The sequence below is a fragment of the Oryzias latipes genome, chromosome 20 (assembly GCF_053564925.1).
Source record: "Oryzias latipes strain Hd-rR chromosome 20, Olatipes_Hd-rR_3.1".
Classification (NCBI taxonomy): Eukaryota; Metazoa; Chordata; class Actinopteri; order Beloniformes; family Adrianichthyidae; genus Oryzias; species Oryzias latipes.
This window is the reverse complement of record NC_136256.1, coordinates 6,188,885-6,203,697: the sequence shown is the minus strand read 5'-3', so window position 1 is coordinate 6,203,697 and position 14,813 is coordinate 6,188,885. Positions and strand designations below refer to the sequence as shown.

The 14,813-nt window shown below is 47.7% G+C and overlaps 1 protein-coding gene across 11 annotated transcripts in view; it reads left to right on the top strand.

Annotated features, from left to right (window-relative positions):
* The window catches only part of LOC101171448 (histone-lysine N-methyltransferase 2C), a 54,090-nt gene that overhangs the window by 19,311 nt on the left and 19,966 nt on the right, over positions 1-14,813 (top strand). For 6 of the 11 annotated variants that reach the window (XM_078938280.1, XM_023950186.2, XM_078938281.1 and 3 more), the window contains exons 14-41: positions 48-191; positions 456-1,180; positions 1,252-1,356; positions 3,290-3,406; positions 4,119-4,238; positions 4,327-4,428; positions 4,500-4,604; positions 5,828-6,009; positions 6,080-6,244; positions 6,314-6,423; positions 6,488-6,547; positions 6,620-6,722; positions 6,798-6,904; positions 7,144-7,272; positions 7,346-7,435; positions 7,515-7,639; positions 7,709-7,901; positions 8,366-8,443; positions 8,540-8,575; positions 8,826-8,969; positions 9,162-9,194; positions 9,270-9,398; positions 9,477-9,791; positions 10,653-10,726; positions 10,945-11,160; positions 12,970-13,534; positions 13,614-14,401; positions 14,477-14,698. In XM_078938280.1, the coding sequence (XP_078794406.1) occupies positions 48-191; positions 456-1,180; positions 1,252-1,356; positions 3,290-3,406; positions 4,119-4,238; positions 4,327-4,428; positions 4,500-4,604; positions 5,828-6,009; positions 6,080-6,244; positions 6,314-6,423; positions 6,488-6,547; positions 6,620-6,722; positions 6,798-6,904; positions 7,144-7,272; positions 7,346-7,435; positions 7,515-7,639; positions 7,709-7,901; positions 8,366-8,443; positions 8,540-8,575; positions 8,826-8,969; positions 9,162-9,194; positions 9,270-9,398; positions 9,477-9,791; positions 10,653-10,726; positions 10,945-11,160; positions 12,970-13,534; positions 13,614-14,401; positions 14,477-14,698 (5,282 nt within the window). The remainder of the gene's footprint in view (positions 1-47; positions 192-455; positions 1,181-1,251; positions 1,357-3,289; positions 3,407-4,118; positions 4,239-4,326; positions 4,429-4,499; positions 4,605-5,827; positions 6,010-6,079; positions 6,245-6,313; positions 6,424-6,487; positions 6,548-6,619; positions 6,723-6,797; positions 6,905-7,143; positions 7,273-7,345; positions 7,436-7,514; positions 7,640-7,708; positions 7,902-8,365; positions 8,444-8,539; positions 8,576-8,825; positions 8,970-9,161; positions 9,195-9,269; positions 9,399-9,476; positions 9,792-10,652; positions 10,727-10,944; positions 11,161-12,969; positions 13,535-13,613; positions 14,402-14,476; positions 14,699-14,813) is intronic. The other 5 variants (XM_023950184.2, XM_023950189.2, XM_078938282.1 and 2 more) reach the window with 5 other exon arrangements.

Below are 14,813 nucleotides of genomic sequence, written 5' to 3'. Positions count from 1 at the left end.
ATGAGTTATGTGGTTTTTGACATTATCAGCACTTTCTGTACCTCCAGATGACAATGTGGAGAAAAAGCCGACATCTTCTAAGGAGGACTTCCATTACCCAGCTCAGGAGAGTCCAGAAGAAGACCAGGGGGGAGAAGAAGCAGAGGAGGTGCAGAGTCTTCTCAGAACTGTTCAAGCTCGTTCTCCTTCAGGTGAGGAGCAGTTGCTTTGTTTACATCTCTTATACTTCCGCTTTTCTATTTCTGTGAGTAATCCTATACAGGAAGAGATTCTAAAATGCTCAGATCTGGAAAGGTGCAGGGAACTGGTCTGGGTCCTCATGAAGTTGTCCACTTCAGAAAGTTTTAGCTTTTTTTTATTAGTTTTAGAGCTGTCCCCTGTTAAACTTTGAACTCCACCTGAGTTCTTCTGGTGCTCAATGTTCCACTTCATTTGGTTCTGTTTCGTCTTTGCAGAGATCCCTAAGGACCAACCAACTGATGCTCCTCTCTCCTGTTCGCCAACTCCTTTTTCACCACCTGTTGCATGCTCCTCCCCTCCACCACAGTCCCCTCTTTCGTCTCCCCCTCCAGGCAAGGATGAGGCCTTGCCCCCCCTAATGATCCGGATTCCCTGTGCGGAAAACTCTACCAAGGTAGAGGAGAGCACGCCTGTCAGCCAATCAATAAGCCCAATAGACTTTGTTTCTACAATGACAGAACCCACCAAAGATGAGGACCGATCACGTGCTAAACCTTCACAGAAAGAGGAGGAGCTTCAAGCAGATGGCTGCCTGGGTTGGGAGGAACCGCCAATGAATGAAAAGCTGGAGGTCAAAGAGGCAAAAACCCACCAATCAGATGTTGAGGAAGAAGTGAAGCCGATTAGCCCTGTTTTGGACCTCGGGTCTTCTTTAGACATGGAGGTGATGGAGCTGATGACTTCCTCTCCTCCGCCCTCCCTCCTGCACCCTTCCTCTCCTAACTCTCCTGCCCCTTCCTGCAGGGGGAAAGGTCGGATACTGAGGCCTCCCCCTTGCTCCTCCAGGCCCTCAGATGATCTCTCCATACGACTTAGACAGTCTCCATTCTCCACTGAGGCCTCCCCAGAAACCTCCCCAGCCCGAACCCCTGTCACCCCGCCTCCACTCACCCCACCCTCGCCTCCTCTGATGTGCAGAGATTCTCCTCCACTGTTTGAAGTGAGTCTCAGAATTCAGCCGTGTCCAGTGTCACGCATGCTTTTCCTCACTAACATCCTGTTCTGATTCAGTCTCAGGCCCCTCCCACAGTGCTCCCCTTCACCCCAAAGATCGGCATGGGGAAACCAGCCATCTCCAAGCGGAAGTTCTCCTCTGGAAGAGCTCGGGTCAAGCAGGTACAGGTTCTGCCACTGACAAACATGTCCAGTTGTCATTAGTGCAGTTCTACCCCAACAATGTTCTTTTTTTGAGGCTCTGTGTGGACGTAACTAGACCAACATTTAAGGTAGGGTTGGGCGATGTCCCTTACATTGGCAGTGCGCTATGTGTGGGAGACTTGGGACTGCGATCCATCCCGCTGCTCTAGGTGAACAAGCTACCGAACTCAGGAGAACCGGGTCTTCCGGTAAAAGTGTGTGTCTGTGTTACAGTCAAGCTTTGGTTTGAGCTTGGGAAGGTCAAGCATAAACAAGTTGTTATGGTAACGACCACAAAAAGCAAGCAAATTTTCAACAGTGTTTTTTTAAACAAACTTTCAAAATACTTGTAAATGTAGTTTTATGGTCTGGTTTTAGTGGCGTTTTTTTGAAGGGCAGATAATGTCTAGTTATGAAGGCTGATGTTTTTGTTCCAGAACAGTCAGATGATTCTTCCAGCTGATACTCAAATCACAAAGAAGACATTTATAAATAATAGAAGGAAAACAGGAAACCCATTTTTTAAGCCCCACTCCAATCTTTTGTTTTTTGATAAATGTGTTCCCAAGGTTCTTTAATTCATGACTATGCTGTTTTTAGCCAAGATCAAAAGTCCTCTGTTGTTGTCTAGGACGTTGTTTCTGCAGAGCGGTAGCAGAACATTAGAAATTTACATCTGAGTTGTGGGCGGGACCATACCGCTCCCCGTTGCTGAGAGCTTTCCGTCTACACATTGTCCTGCTAGCTTACAGCCCCTCATGGTGCAACAAAAATGGCGAGCAATAACAGAGCTCAGACGAGGGGGAAAAAAAAGTTCATGGATATATTTGTTTGCAAGTGGATGCATTAGGATGGAGCAGAGCAGGGAGCTTGTAGTCCGCCCAGAGCATTTTTTTGTCAGAGATTCAACCTTTTTCAAAGGAATTTTTTCATCTGGGCTGCATGGTGGCGCAGTGGTTAGCGCTCTTGCCTGACAGCAAGAAGGCCCCGGGTTCAGGTCCCAACTAGGGGACCTGAAACATCAATGGGGGACCTTTCTGTGTGGAGTTTGCATCTTATCCCTGTGCATGTGTGGGTTTTCCCCGGGGACTCCGGCTTTCTCCCACCGTCCAAAAACATGCTTCATAGGTTAATTGGTCACTCTAAATTGTCCCAATAGGTGTGAATGTGCCTGGGAGTGTGATTGTGGCCCTGTGACAGATTATCAACCTGTCAGGGTGTCCCCTGTCTTCGCCCGCAAGGGGCCGGGATAGGCTCCAGCAAGAGAGCCCGATTGGGATTAAACGGCTTAGAAGATGAATGAATGCTCTTGTTTACAACAATTTGAATAAAGAAATATTCAGAAATGCAATTTTGAGCTTAATTTTCTTTACACATGTCCTCAATCATCAGAAAAATGCTACTGGAATATGTTAGAAACAGCATTTCCATTGGAGTGACTCTTTAAAAACAAGCAGATTTCTGCTAAAGTCCAGATTTCAAATGTTTCAGTGGACTTTGGTAGACTTTACTCAACTCCGGTGTGAGTCTTCATATGAAACTGAGGAGCATGTCAGCCATCGGCCTGCCTCCGTTAACAGAGGAGGTGGTGGCAATTCCTTAGTAACCCAACAGCTCCCATCTTCCTCAGAGGAGGACAGGAGCGTGTTCATCCTCCTGACGTTGGTCACTAACACTGCATCTGTGCATTTGGCATGTTTGGACCATGCACCTGCACGTGCACAGCATGTGTGTTTGGACTGCTCAACAGATGCTTGTTTGCATGTGGTTGCCATGGTGATGTGTTTCAGCTGTTTCAGTTTTTTTGCCTGTTGCATTTATGTTGCTGCATTTGTCCCCTTTCTCCTCCTGCCCTCCTTCTTCCTCCCTTTCTGACCTCCTGCATCTTATCCTCCCCTCCCACCAAACTCAGGGTTTGTGGTGGAGCAGTCGCAGGACACTGAGCCCCCCCTCGTCCTCTCAGGACTCCATGGGGGAGGCAGGGTGGGAGAGCTCCAAGCTGGACTCTCCTCTCTGGAGCTCAACAGTGGTAAAGAACTCAGATCGGCTCTAACTAACTGCTGGTTAACTAACAAGTACATCTGACGCCCTACTATTAACAAAACTAATGTTGTTTAAGCCACTAAATTCTTAACTGCATTTTAATTCGATCAATTTGAAGGAGTTCTCAGTTTAACAACCCACCCTGGCCCTGTTGAGAAGACCTTACCGACCGCAGTCTTAAGATCTGCTGAAACAGGATCAGAACATTCCCAGAGAGTTGAACCAAAGCGGGGCCCTTGCACCATCTTTGTTGGCTCTGATTAAACTGTTATCCTGTTAATCCAGAACAGCTCAATAAATGAAAGGATCTGGTAGATCAGTTGCTGATTCTGTGTTGATCCACAGATCTGGCTGCACCCACCCACCACCAACAGCGGCTCCTGGTTTAACCTCTTAAGACCTGAGCTAAAATTTGAACTAAGCTTCTACACATGTACTCCCAGTGAAGCACAATAAACTACTGTGGGAATATAACCCAAAATATGATGTCCACGCACGTGGATGCAGGTCTTAAGAGGGTAAACCTGCTGGACATGAGGAAACTCCTCTGACATCCTGAATTTGTTTCATTACATTTTAGTGGTCTCTGGAGGATGTCGATTCCTTGCTTCTGCTCCCCTCACTGCTCCTACTGTTCCTCAATCTCTTCCTGTTTCCTCCTCCTCTGTTTTTGTCTTTTCCCCCCTCCACCCTCACAGGGTCGTGGTTCAGGCTTTCCTGGCAGAAGGAGGTCTAGAGGAGGAGGTGTTGGAGGAGGAAGAGGAGGGAGAGGAAGAAGCCGACTGAGGACCATGGACGGTTTAGCTGTGACAACAGCAGTAAGGCAGACACACTGAGCATGCTCAGATCGGTCAAACACCTGCTCATTGGTCAGAGGAGGTGATGGGTTTTTACTGTGTGCTTCAGACTGGCTTTGTGGAGCCTTTCCAAACCAAAGAGGAGGAGGAGAATTCCATGCACAACACAGTGGTGATGTTCTCCACCTCAGATCACTTCACCCTCAAACAGGTGAGGCTATCCCCCAGCATTCACCTGTGCAGCTGTGCAGCTGACACTCACGTCAACCCGTGTGTGTGCAGGACATGTGTGTGGTGTGTGGGAGCTTTGGTCAGGGAGCTGAGGGCCGCCTGCTGGCCTGTTCTCAGTGTGGACAGTGTTACCATCCTTACTGCGTCAACATCAAGGTCAGTGCTCCCTGTAATCTGATTACTCATCTCACTGATTTGATTTTTGTAGCACTTTTTGTGGAACAAGGATTTAATGGATGTTTAGCCATATTTAAAATAATAATACCGTATTTTCTGGACTATAAGTCGCTCCGGAGTATAAGTCGCACCAGCCCAAAAGTGCATTATAAAGTAGAAAAAAACACAGATAAGTCGCACTGGACTATAAGTCGCATTTTGACGGGAAATTTATTTGACAAAATCTGAGACCAAGAGCTAATAACTTTCACAACCTCATATGACACAATCATAGCAGACTGTTTATCTCATAATTTCACAGTAATTCTTTCTCATACTTATTTATTTATTCCTTTCATGAAGCATCATTGGCCAACTAATACTCTGTTTTCATCCTGTATTTGTAGAAACAGTTGTCATTTTTATTGCATTTCTGAATCTATGAAATCATTGGAAAATAGAATGTTATGTTGTTAGCCTTCAAGATCTTACTGTAAAAAAGGTTTGCTGATTCTCTGAGTCACCTAACATACTCTTAACACTTAACATACCCCATACATCAAATTGACCCAGGAACATCATCTCTGTTCCTCACAAATGAACAAGCAGGAGGGTTAACAATGTATTTATTTCAATTTATTTCTAATATAAGTCGCTACGGAGTATAAGTCGCACCCCTCGCCAAACTATGAAAAAAAGGGCGACTTATAGTCTGGAAAATACGGTAATTTACCTTTCACCCTTTATCTGCTTTTGTTCAGTCAAAAGTTTTTTGTCGAGACAATTATCTTTAATTAGGCTGTAATTTGATTACTTTATCCTTTTGTATCCCTTAAACTGAACAATAAAACAGAATTCCTCATTCTATAAATTTAAGATTTTTCCAGACACAATTTTGTAGTAATTCTTACCCATACTCAGTGCTATCGCAGTAACTTAACTACTTTAAGTACAGTGTTTTTATGACACCATTTTATGTGAGCACTCTGATTACTGATTCTGTTTAATCTGATTACAGATTTTATGATTATTGGATTTTGATTACTGATTCATTGCAGTCTGATTACTTATTGTTTGAAATTTGATTACCAGTTTACTGTAATCCAATAACTGATCTTAAGGACATCCTTTGTTCCGTCTCTTTTTAGTGCAACCTGCTCAGTAGTTGTAATCTAAACTTGTGTGTTTTGCCTAGTGTAATTTGATTCCTGTGTGGGTTGCAGATTACTCGGGTGATCCTGACCAAAGGATGGCGCTGTCTGGAGTGTACCGTGTGCGAGGCTTGTGGTGACGCCAGCGACCCCGGCCGTCTACTGCTCTGTGACGACTGTGACATCAGCTACCACACCTATTGCCTGGACCCGCCCCTCCACACTGTCCCAAAGGGAGCGTGGAAGTGCAAGTGGTGGGTGCAGCTGTCAGTCATGCTGTCTCTGAGAGGCCTGGCTTGTCTGACGGCATGTGTGTGTCCTTAGGTGTGTGTGGTGCGTTCAGTGTGGCTCCACCTCCCCTGGTGTGCATTCTGACTGGCAGAGGAACTACAGCCTGTGTGGGCCGTGCTGCAGCCTGAGCCGCTGCCCTGCATGCCAGCAGGCCTATGCCGAGGATGACCTCATCCTGCAGTGCCAGCAGTGCGACAGGTAACATAAACCTGAGAAACTTACTCTGGGTCTTTATGCAACTCTGGCTCATCGTCTTTATGTGTGCAGGTGGGTCCATGCCACATGTCAGGGTCTGTGCACGGAGGACGAGGTTGAGGTGGCCGCCGACGAGGGCTTTGACTGCTCGCTGTGCAAAGCACACGAGCGTGGCACCTATGGTAACTTGAGCCCCCTTCACTTAACATTGTTGGTGTGCCTCCTCTTGACTTGTTGTTGTTACAGGAAGGGCAGAAGCTCTGGGTCCTCACGTGCCTCACATCATGTCCAAAATCAGAGAACCGGGTCAGTTGGCTAGCCTGTGGATGTCAACAGCAGAATCAGAACCACAACCTGACACTGTTTCTGTGTTTTTAGACACTAAGATCTACACTCAGGATGGCGTGTGCCTCACTGAGTCAGGGCTCTCTCAGCTGCAGTCTCTAGTTGAACCTCTAAGCTCTCCACGTAGATATCGCAGGTAAAGCTCCACCCCTTCCTCCCCGGGTGAGCAGATGTCTCTGATGATGAAGCAGCTCACTCTCTGCCTCTCCAGCAGGTGTAAGCCCAAACTGAAGCTGAGGATCACCAACCAGAACAGCGTGTTTGTCCTGCAGACTCCAGTGCATGGAGACCTGTCCCTGGAGCAGGAACACGGCAGAGGTCAGCAGTGTTCTGTGGATCCTCAGGCTGGGTTTGACATAACTCTGCCTGTGGGGGTTGCAGCATCAGCATCATCAGGCATCTCAAATAAAGCACAAGCAGGATAGAAATAAATAAATATTTCAGCTGTTTTATTTTTTTTTTAAAAGAGAGAGAAAACTTCCAGCAGCCAGGAGGGGCCTTTCTTACCCCTCTAACCATCAGACTGAAGAGCTGACTTTTTTTTGCTTTTGTTGTAGGCGAGTTGGATTGTGACATGAAATCAGACTCCAGCCCTGAGCGGGACCGCGTTCTTGATGATGATCTCACCAAGGATTCAGAGGTCTGTGACAACAGCAAAAAGAGGAAGAGGAAGCCCTACAGGCCTGGTGAGGAACAGGGCACAGAAAACCATCAGATTACATCAGTTTGCCGGTCTTCATCTTTGCCTGTGTGTCTCAGGGATCGGGGGCTTCATGGTGCGTCAGCGGGGGGGTAAGGCCGGTCCGAGCAGAATGAAACTGTGTAGAAAAGATTCCATGGAGGGTGAAGGTGAGTCAGCTGCAACCATTTGGCTTCTTCCTCCTGTCAATATCACCTGCTAACAAAACCCTAACTTCTGAACCATTAGGAATGTTGGATGCTGAAGTTTCCATGGAAACAGCTCCCTGTGCTGGTCCCGTGATGGACAAAGTGAAAAGGAGGTATCGGAAGAAGAAGGGGAAGCTGGAGGAAGCGTTTCCATCTTACCTCCAGGTAATGCTTAAGCACACAAGAGTCTGCGTGGGAATCCAGTAATCTGATTGGATGGTCCGATCTGTGCAGGAGGCCTTCTTTGGGCGGGACCTTCTGGACCGCAGTCGACAGTTGGAGAAAGCAGTGGGGGGAGAAGTGCAAGGAAGCCTCCAGACAGGAGTAGCGACGGATCACATAAAAGTCCCTGTTAACGGGTCACAGGGCCTCCACACTGGACTCTCTGCCAGCGCCATGGCAACTAACAGGAAGCAGGGAACACTGCGTAAGTTTGGTCATTCACTACCAGCATTTCTCCATCTTTCATTTGTGGCTCATTCCCTGCATCGGCCTGACCAGAAGACTTGTTTATGATTTTTCAATAAAACCTAGAAGACCCTGTCACGGTTCCTCTGTGGTTTAAGCAGACTGCAACATTTCTGTCATGCAGTAGAGAAGCATGACAATAAACCGACTGGCGCTTTGAATGCACGCCAGAATCTGTAGTCTGCTCTGCAGCCGCTCTGAGGCTTTAAGACCTGGACCTGCACACGGGGTTCTGCTAGTTTTTCAAAATTTGTGACTGATCTCTAGAGATTAGATTCTTCTGACACTTAATGCTTGCTAATAGGATAAAACTCTAATTTTGTTCTATAAATCCCACACTTCGATACTGCAGTCTTGTGTTTAGGCCTGCAGGACTGTGTGTTTGCGTGTGTATGTCATGATGGTGTGTGTGTTGCCATTCAGCCATTTCTGAGGAAGCTCTTGTGGATCTGTCAGACGTCCTCAACACGGACCCTCACATCCTGGCCACGGGACACGCAGGTAAAGACGTGTTTCATCCACCATCATTCTCACGCTGTGCGTGTGTTGTGTGTGGGTTGGAACAGGGAGCAGATAACCGTATGCATTTGTTTCCAGGTCAGTTCCAGGTGGAGCGCTCCCCATCTCCGTTTGGTAAGGCTCCACAGAACTCCTCTTCGTCTGCAGCTATGAGGCCCTCCTTGCTTTCTGAGAGTGTGTGGCTCGTTTCCTGCTCTTTGTATTATTTGAGCCAGATCACCTTCTTTTTCTTCTTCTGTGCTTCCACTTTAAAATCATTTTGGTCTCCTCAATCAGGCACCACTACCACCTCCTTCCTTTGCTTCCCGCTCAGCTGCTTTCCCTCCTCTGTTGTCTCTCTGCCTCACCTCTCTGTCTCTTCCAGCCGGCCTTGACATCAACTCCATGAGCGACAACCCCTCCCTGACCTCTGACCCTGCTGGAGGTTGTAGCCGTGGTCTGAAGGTTGCGCAGGACGAGCCTCTGGATGCTATCTTGAGTCCTGAACTTGACAAGATGGTGTCAGATGGTGAGTTTTATGTTGTATTTAGGCTGATTATTGCCCCTTTGCTGTATAGTCGGGCATCAGTCAGGTTGAAGGTCCTCAAATCCTTAAATCAATCACTTACTACTGTCAGGCTGCAGATAAAGCTATAGAGTTGTTTAGTAAGGCGTGGCTGCACTGAGTTCCAGTCTAACTATGTTCTTCCTTACATTTAAGGCGCTATTCTCGGCCGGCTCTACAAGATCCCAGGTAAGCCCGATGCCCCGTCCTACCTCAGGAGTTCAAGAAGAAGCAGATGAGCGCATGGTAAATGTTTTTGTGCAGAGCTGGAGGGGAAGGACGTGGAGGAGGTCTTCACGGCTGTTCTGAGTCCAGGAAGCAGGAGCAGCCAACCGGATCCCAACCAGCACGCACATGCTTCTGCAGTCACCAAACTGCACACACAGGCTGCAGGTATTCACACACACACACACACGAACGACACGCGCACCCCGACAATCAACTCAGGTGTGCTGCTTCTGTCACCTGCAGCGTTTCCTCGTCTGCCTCTCATGAATGGACTCATGGAATCTGCTCCTCGATTTCCCATGATCCCCGGTGGCCCTCAGGGAGAAGCTGGCTTCAGGATGGCTCACCCAGAAGGCCCTGGCTCCACTCCTGTGCAGGGCACCGCCCCAGCGTCAGCTTCAGCCAGTCAGGCAGCAGAATGTGAACAGGACGGGCTGTCCACAGCTCAGAGGGGCATGTTGAAGTGGGAGAAAGAAGAAAGTCTGGGAGAGCTGGCAACCGTTGCCCCGGTGCTCTACTGCAATACCAACTTCCCCCATCTGAAGGAGCAGTACCCAGGTACACAGTCACTGACCCACTACGTAACCTAAGACACAGTTTATCAGCCTGATGTGTATCTCTTAATATTAAACTTGTGATACTCTTATTCTGATCATTTGAGTTATTCTTTATATTTCCAATCATTTAGGTTAATACTGTATGTTTGATTTTATAACTTTTTTTTTATTTAGATTTTTTTATCCACTTTAAGCACTTTTTTAATGTGACCTGTTGAAGCAAAAGGATATAACTCATTTTGTCGTAAAACTGGTTTGTGTGAGCTGTGCCTCACGGTCAAATTTGATCCAGCCAGCAGCCCCTCATTACAAATACAATTATATACAAGGCATCTGCACTATTAGCAGGAAATTAAAATACGCACAACCAAAACATTGGTCCATATTTTACAGCAGTTTTGCAGCCAAAGTCTTGGTCCACCTGTGTGCAGGCTGCTCTGTCAGGTACAGCCAACTTTGTATCAAAGTTCTGTTTAGCACTACTGCTTCCTATGCCCTGAACACGCCAAAGCCATCAACTTCTCAGAACACTTTGCTAAAACAACAATAAATATTTAGAATGAGTGGCAGCTTCTGCAGAGGTTGTCCTGCCTAAACAACACACAGATGCTGCCCATTGTGTTGTTCATTTTTTTCAATTTACATGGACTTCACTGTTATGAAAGACTGAGTAATTGTTTAGGTGTGTTGTATATAAAATCAAATATATTGTCATTAGGAACACCCCTAAAGCACACAAATACTCCAGGTTCTGATCGGCTGCTGCGTGTCTGCAGGAGTAACATCTTCTCTGCCTGATTGCAATCCTGTCTTAGGTAAAGAACTCAGTTTGAGCTAACGCCCCCACCCCCATCTGTTTCAGACTGGCCCACCAGAGTAAAGCAGATTGCTAAACTGTGGAGGAAGGCCAGCTCTCAGGACAGAGCGCCCTTCGTGGTGAGTGTTACCTCCCCTTTAATGCCAGGGATGCCCGGTGTTAAACTGAAGTTGTCGCAGTTTAATGTATTTTCAATGATTTCCTTAGAAGTTATAATCAGGCTCCTCACATTTATAGAGCATAAAGCGTTTGTGTGAAGTGCTTCTAAAGCTGCTCTGTGAAAGCTCAACGCTGCTCGTGACTCCCAGGTTTCAACCTTCTCCTTCTGTCTCTGCAGCAAAAAGCTCGGGACAACCGTGCTGCACAGCGCATCAACAAGGTGCAGCTGTCGAACGACCCGATGAAACACCTTCAGCCCTCGCAGCAGCAGCAACAGACGCAGCCGCCACCACCGGGAGCCTTTGACCCCGTTTCCATGGAGCTGGAGATGAGCTTCAAGGACCCACTAAGGCCCAGAGAGTCAGAGCAAGAACAGGAGTGGAAGATGAGACAGGTGAGCCTCCCCTCTAAGCAAGAGCCAGCTCAGCTGCAGCAGGCTTCAGTCATTGTTGCTCCACCAGCCATCTCATAAAATCGCGGGTGGTGGAGTGATACACCATCTCCTGCACTCCTCCTGAACCAAAATCGTCTTTGAATCAACTTAGATGTTTCTAAAGGGCCTTACATCACATTTCTTTGAATCGTGTCACGATTTTAGAGTCACTGTTCAGATCATTTTTAGGATCAGGGAAAAGATAAAAACAGGACAAAGTAACACGATAAAAGTCTACTTAGAAAAACCTTAAAACTAGGGCTGCAACGATTCATTTTCACAAGGATTTAATTCACATCATAATTTGTGGTTGTTGATCTGATTCATTGTCAATAATAGTTCATTTTGAACAATCTGATTCACTGTCCTAAAATGGATCCAGGACACCTTTTTTTTAAAACTACAACCAGTGTGATTCAGAGAAATACCTGGTACTGAACGGTGCAGGTGATGTTTTCCAGATTCATTGGATTTCTTCCAGATCGAGTGTAAATGAAATATGTGTACAAACAAACAAGTAAACTAGAATGAATGTCAAATCCATTCACATTTTAGGTTCCTAAAGTTCAACCCACTACTGTTTTTCCACATCCAAATAATTATTATCAGAACATTCTAGGACACTGTATGGTCACGTCTTTTTTTTTTAATCAACATTTACACCACTGTTACATTGTTTCCAAGTTACACATTGTTTTACCTCATGTATATTTTCAGTCAGTAAATCAGAATACTTGTTTATGGTTGCGGTTAACCGGGACACCGCGCCCCCTGCTGGTTCATCGCCGCGGTGATCAAAAATCCCTCACCGTCACAGCTCTAGTCCAGATATTATTCTTCGTCCGCTCCCAGATATGTAGGCTGTTGTAAACACATTCAGTATGTCATTGTCTAACTTTCCTGATCCCTCAGCCAGGATCCCATTCAGTCTATGGCGTAAGTATTAAAAAAAAACCTGTTCTCCAAACTGTATTAGGTTGCAGTATGCTGTGACTCCTGTTGTCCTCCATATTTTAAATCTTGAGTCCGTCCTGTTTGGTTTGAAATCTGTGTCGTATCCTCCCCATGGCAGCACCTTTTCTGCCCCCTCATAATTACAGTTTTTAACTATTTTCCACCATATTTTTAGTGATATTTTTAGCCATGGGTTTTCGTAAAGGTTATTTATATATTAACTATTTGCTATCTTAGTCTGTATGGGAGGTTCTGTGTGTTTTTCCTCTTCTATTACCTTCCACCTTGCCCTAAGTTGTGCATCGGAAAGACCTACAGGTGGTCTTATTTGTGCTGCATAATAATAATCCTTAAGGTATGGTATTGCTATACCCCCTTTCTCCTTTGTTATGGTCACTTGTCTTTGCTAAATTCAAAGTGTTTCAACGCATTGGACTGGAATGAAGGACTGATCCGTTTTTGCTGTCATCACATGTGTGTTGTCCACTCTGATGCACTTGGTGGTTTTTATGTTAAAGCAAAAAAAAACCACATGTCTCAATTCATATGGTATTTTCCCATATTGATTAATCCATTTTTAAGTGATTTTTTTTTTTTTTTTTAACTTATAGCGATTGATTCTGCTTCAGACAGATTGGTTGGATTGTAGGAATAGAAATCAATAAATCGTTACGCCCCCATTCAAAACATATATTTAATATAACGTCTACGGTGCGCATGTGTGCCGCACGGGGGCTTGTACTCTGTACAGCCATGGCCCATCGCACCGCTACTTCTCACCTGAGGTCTCTTCATATGTCATATTATGTTCCTCAGCAAATGCGTCAGAAGAGCAAACAGCTGGCAAAGATGGAGGCGACACAGAAACTGGAGCAGGTGAAGAACGAGCAGCGACAGCAGCAGCAGCTCCTCAGCAGCCAGCGGCGCCCCGACTGTCTGTCGCCAGAGTCTTGCAGCTTATTGGACCACACCCATCAATCTGGTTCTGGAGACAGCACCTCCCCCCTTCATTTACCACCAGGAGGCAGGCAGCACCCCAACCTTCAGGGGGGGTCTGCTCCAGCAGATGATGTCTTCCTCCGTCCACAAGCCCCCGCTCCATCAGGGCTGTCCTCGCTCCCTCATTCACCACATGCCTCCTCTCCTCTTCATCAGCCCCCTTCCTCCCCTCAAATGTTCTCTCCGCCATCTTCACGCCCCTCTTCGCCTTGGGATCCCTATAGTAAAGTACCAGGGACCCCTCGCCCCCAAACAGCTCCAACCCCTCAGCTCCAGCAACGGGGAAATTCCCTCACCTCCTCCCCATCACATGATGCCATGAACTCTCCTATCCCGTCCCCTGACTCCAAAGATGCCCCCCGGGTCCCTGGCCCTCAGACAGGTATCTCCACCGGTTGCTTTTTCCTTTCTAGACCCTCCCTCTTCTCTTGGTAACTCCTCTTGTCTCATCCTCCTTACAGGTCTGCAGCAGAGCAGGTCCGGTATGTTAAGCCCCTCCTCTGGGATCAGAACTTTGGACACCCACCAGAGGACGAACACACGTGGGGATGTCTTCAAAGCCCCCATGCCCCCCCAGCTGCAGCTTCAGCAGGAGGTGTTGGGCAGCACAGCAGGAGGAAGGAGGGACCCTTCCCGACCTGCAGATCTGGGTTACTCTCTTGCACAGCCCCAGCAGGACCTCTCCTTCCCCTCCAGCCCCCTCTCAGGACTGGGCTCCCCCCACCGTAGCCCATATTCTCAGGCACCTGGAACCCCCCGCCCGGACTGTAGCGATCCCTTCTCCCAACAGTCTCCTCTGAGCTCCCGGCCCTCGCCAGATCCCTACAGCAACCCCCAGACCCCTGGGACACCGCGTTCTCACTCTGACCCCTCCTACCTCACCACCCCCCCTGCACTAAGACTGGACCACTATAATCAGCAGCCAGCCACCCAACGCCCGTCTCCCTCACACCCACCTCTAGAACCCTACGCCTCCAACCCTGGGACTCCCCGCCCTTCAGACCGCATTCCCCGTTCTCCAGTAAACCAGCGCAGTTCTGACCCCTACTGCCAGCCCGTGGGGACGCCACGGCCCCCCACTGAACCGTACACACAGCAGCCCTCCACACCTTGCTCCCATAAGAGCCAGGAGTCCTTCAGCCAGACTGCAGGGGAGAGTTTTCTTCCCCAGCATGGAGCCTGTGGTACTTCCCCCCTGACTCTTGGACTGTCTACAGAGCCAGGGGCCTTCACACCGACCCCCCACCAGGTAAGAGAGCGCTCCCAATCTGATGCCACTGCTGGAGACCGTCATCTTTACAGCCACTCCTCTTGCCCTTCACAGCGTTCTCCTGGAAAACAGCCGGACTCCTTTCCAAGGACCCCAAAGCACCTGGGCAACCCCGATGAGGCCAGCCTAAACCCCGGTCAGGACCCCTTTGAGCAGGGTCACATGACTAGAGGCTCCTCCCAGACTGAGTCAAAAACAGCCAATATGATGTCAGCTGCTCCTTCTTTAGATGGACCAATGAGTGTGCTTGCAGACTCGGAGGAGAAGCTCAGACAGGTAGGAGGCCCTCTGAGGAAGAAACATGGTCATCTAGAAGCTCCTAAAGCAGGGGTCACTAACTAGCGGTCCGGATCCGGACCCAGACCTGGATCTGGTCTCGACTCAAAACTAA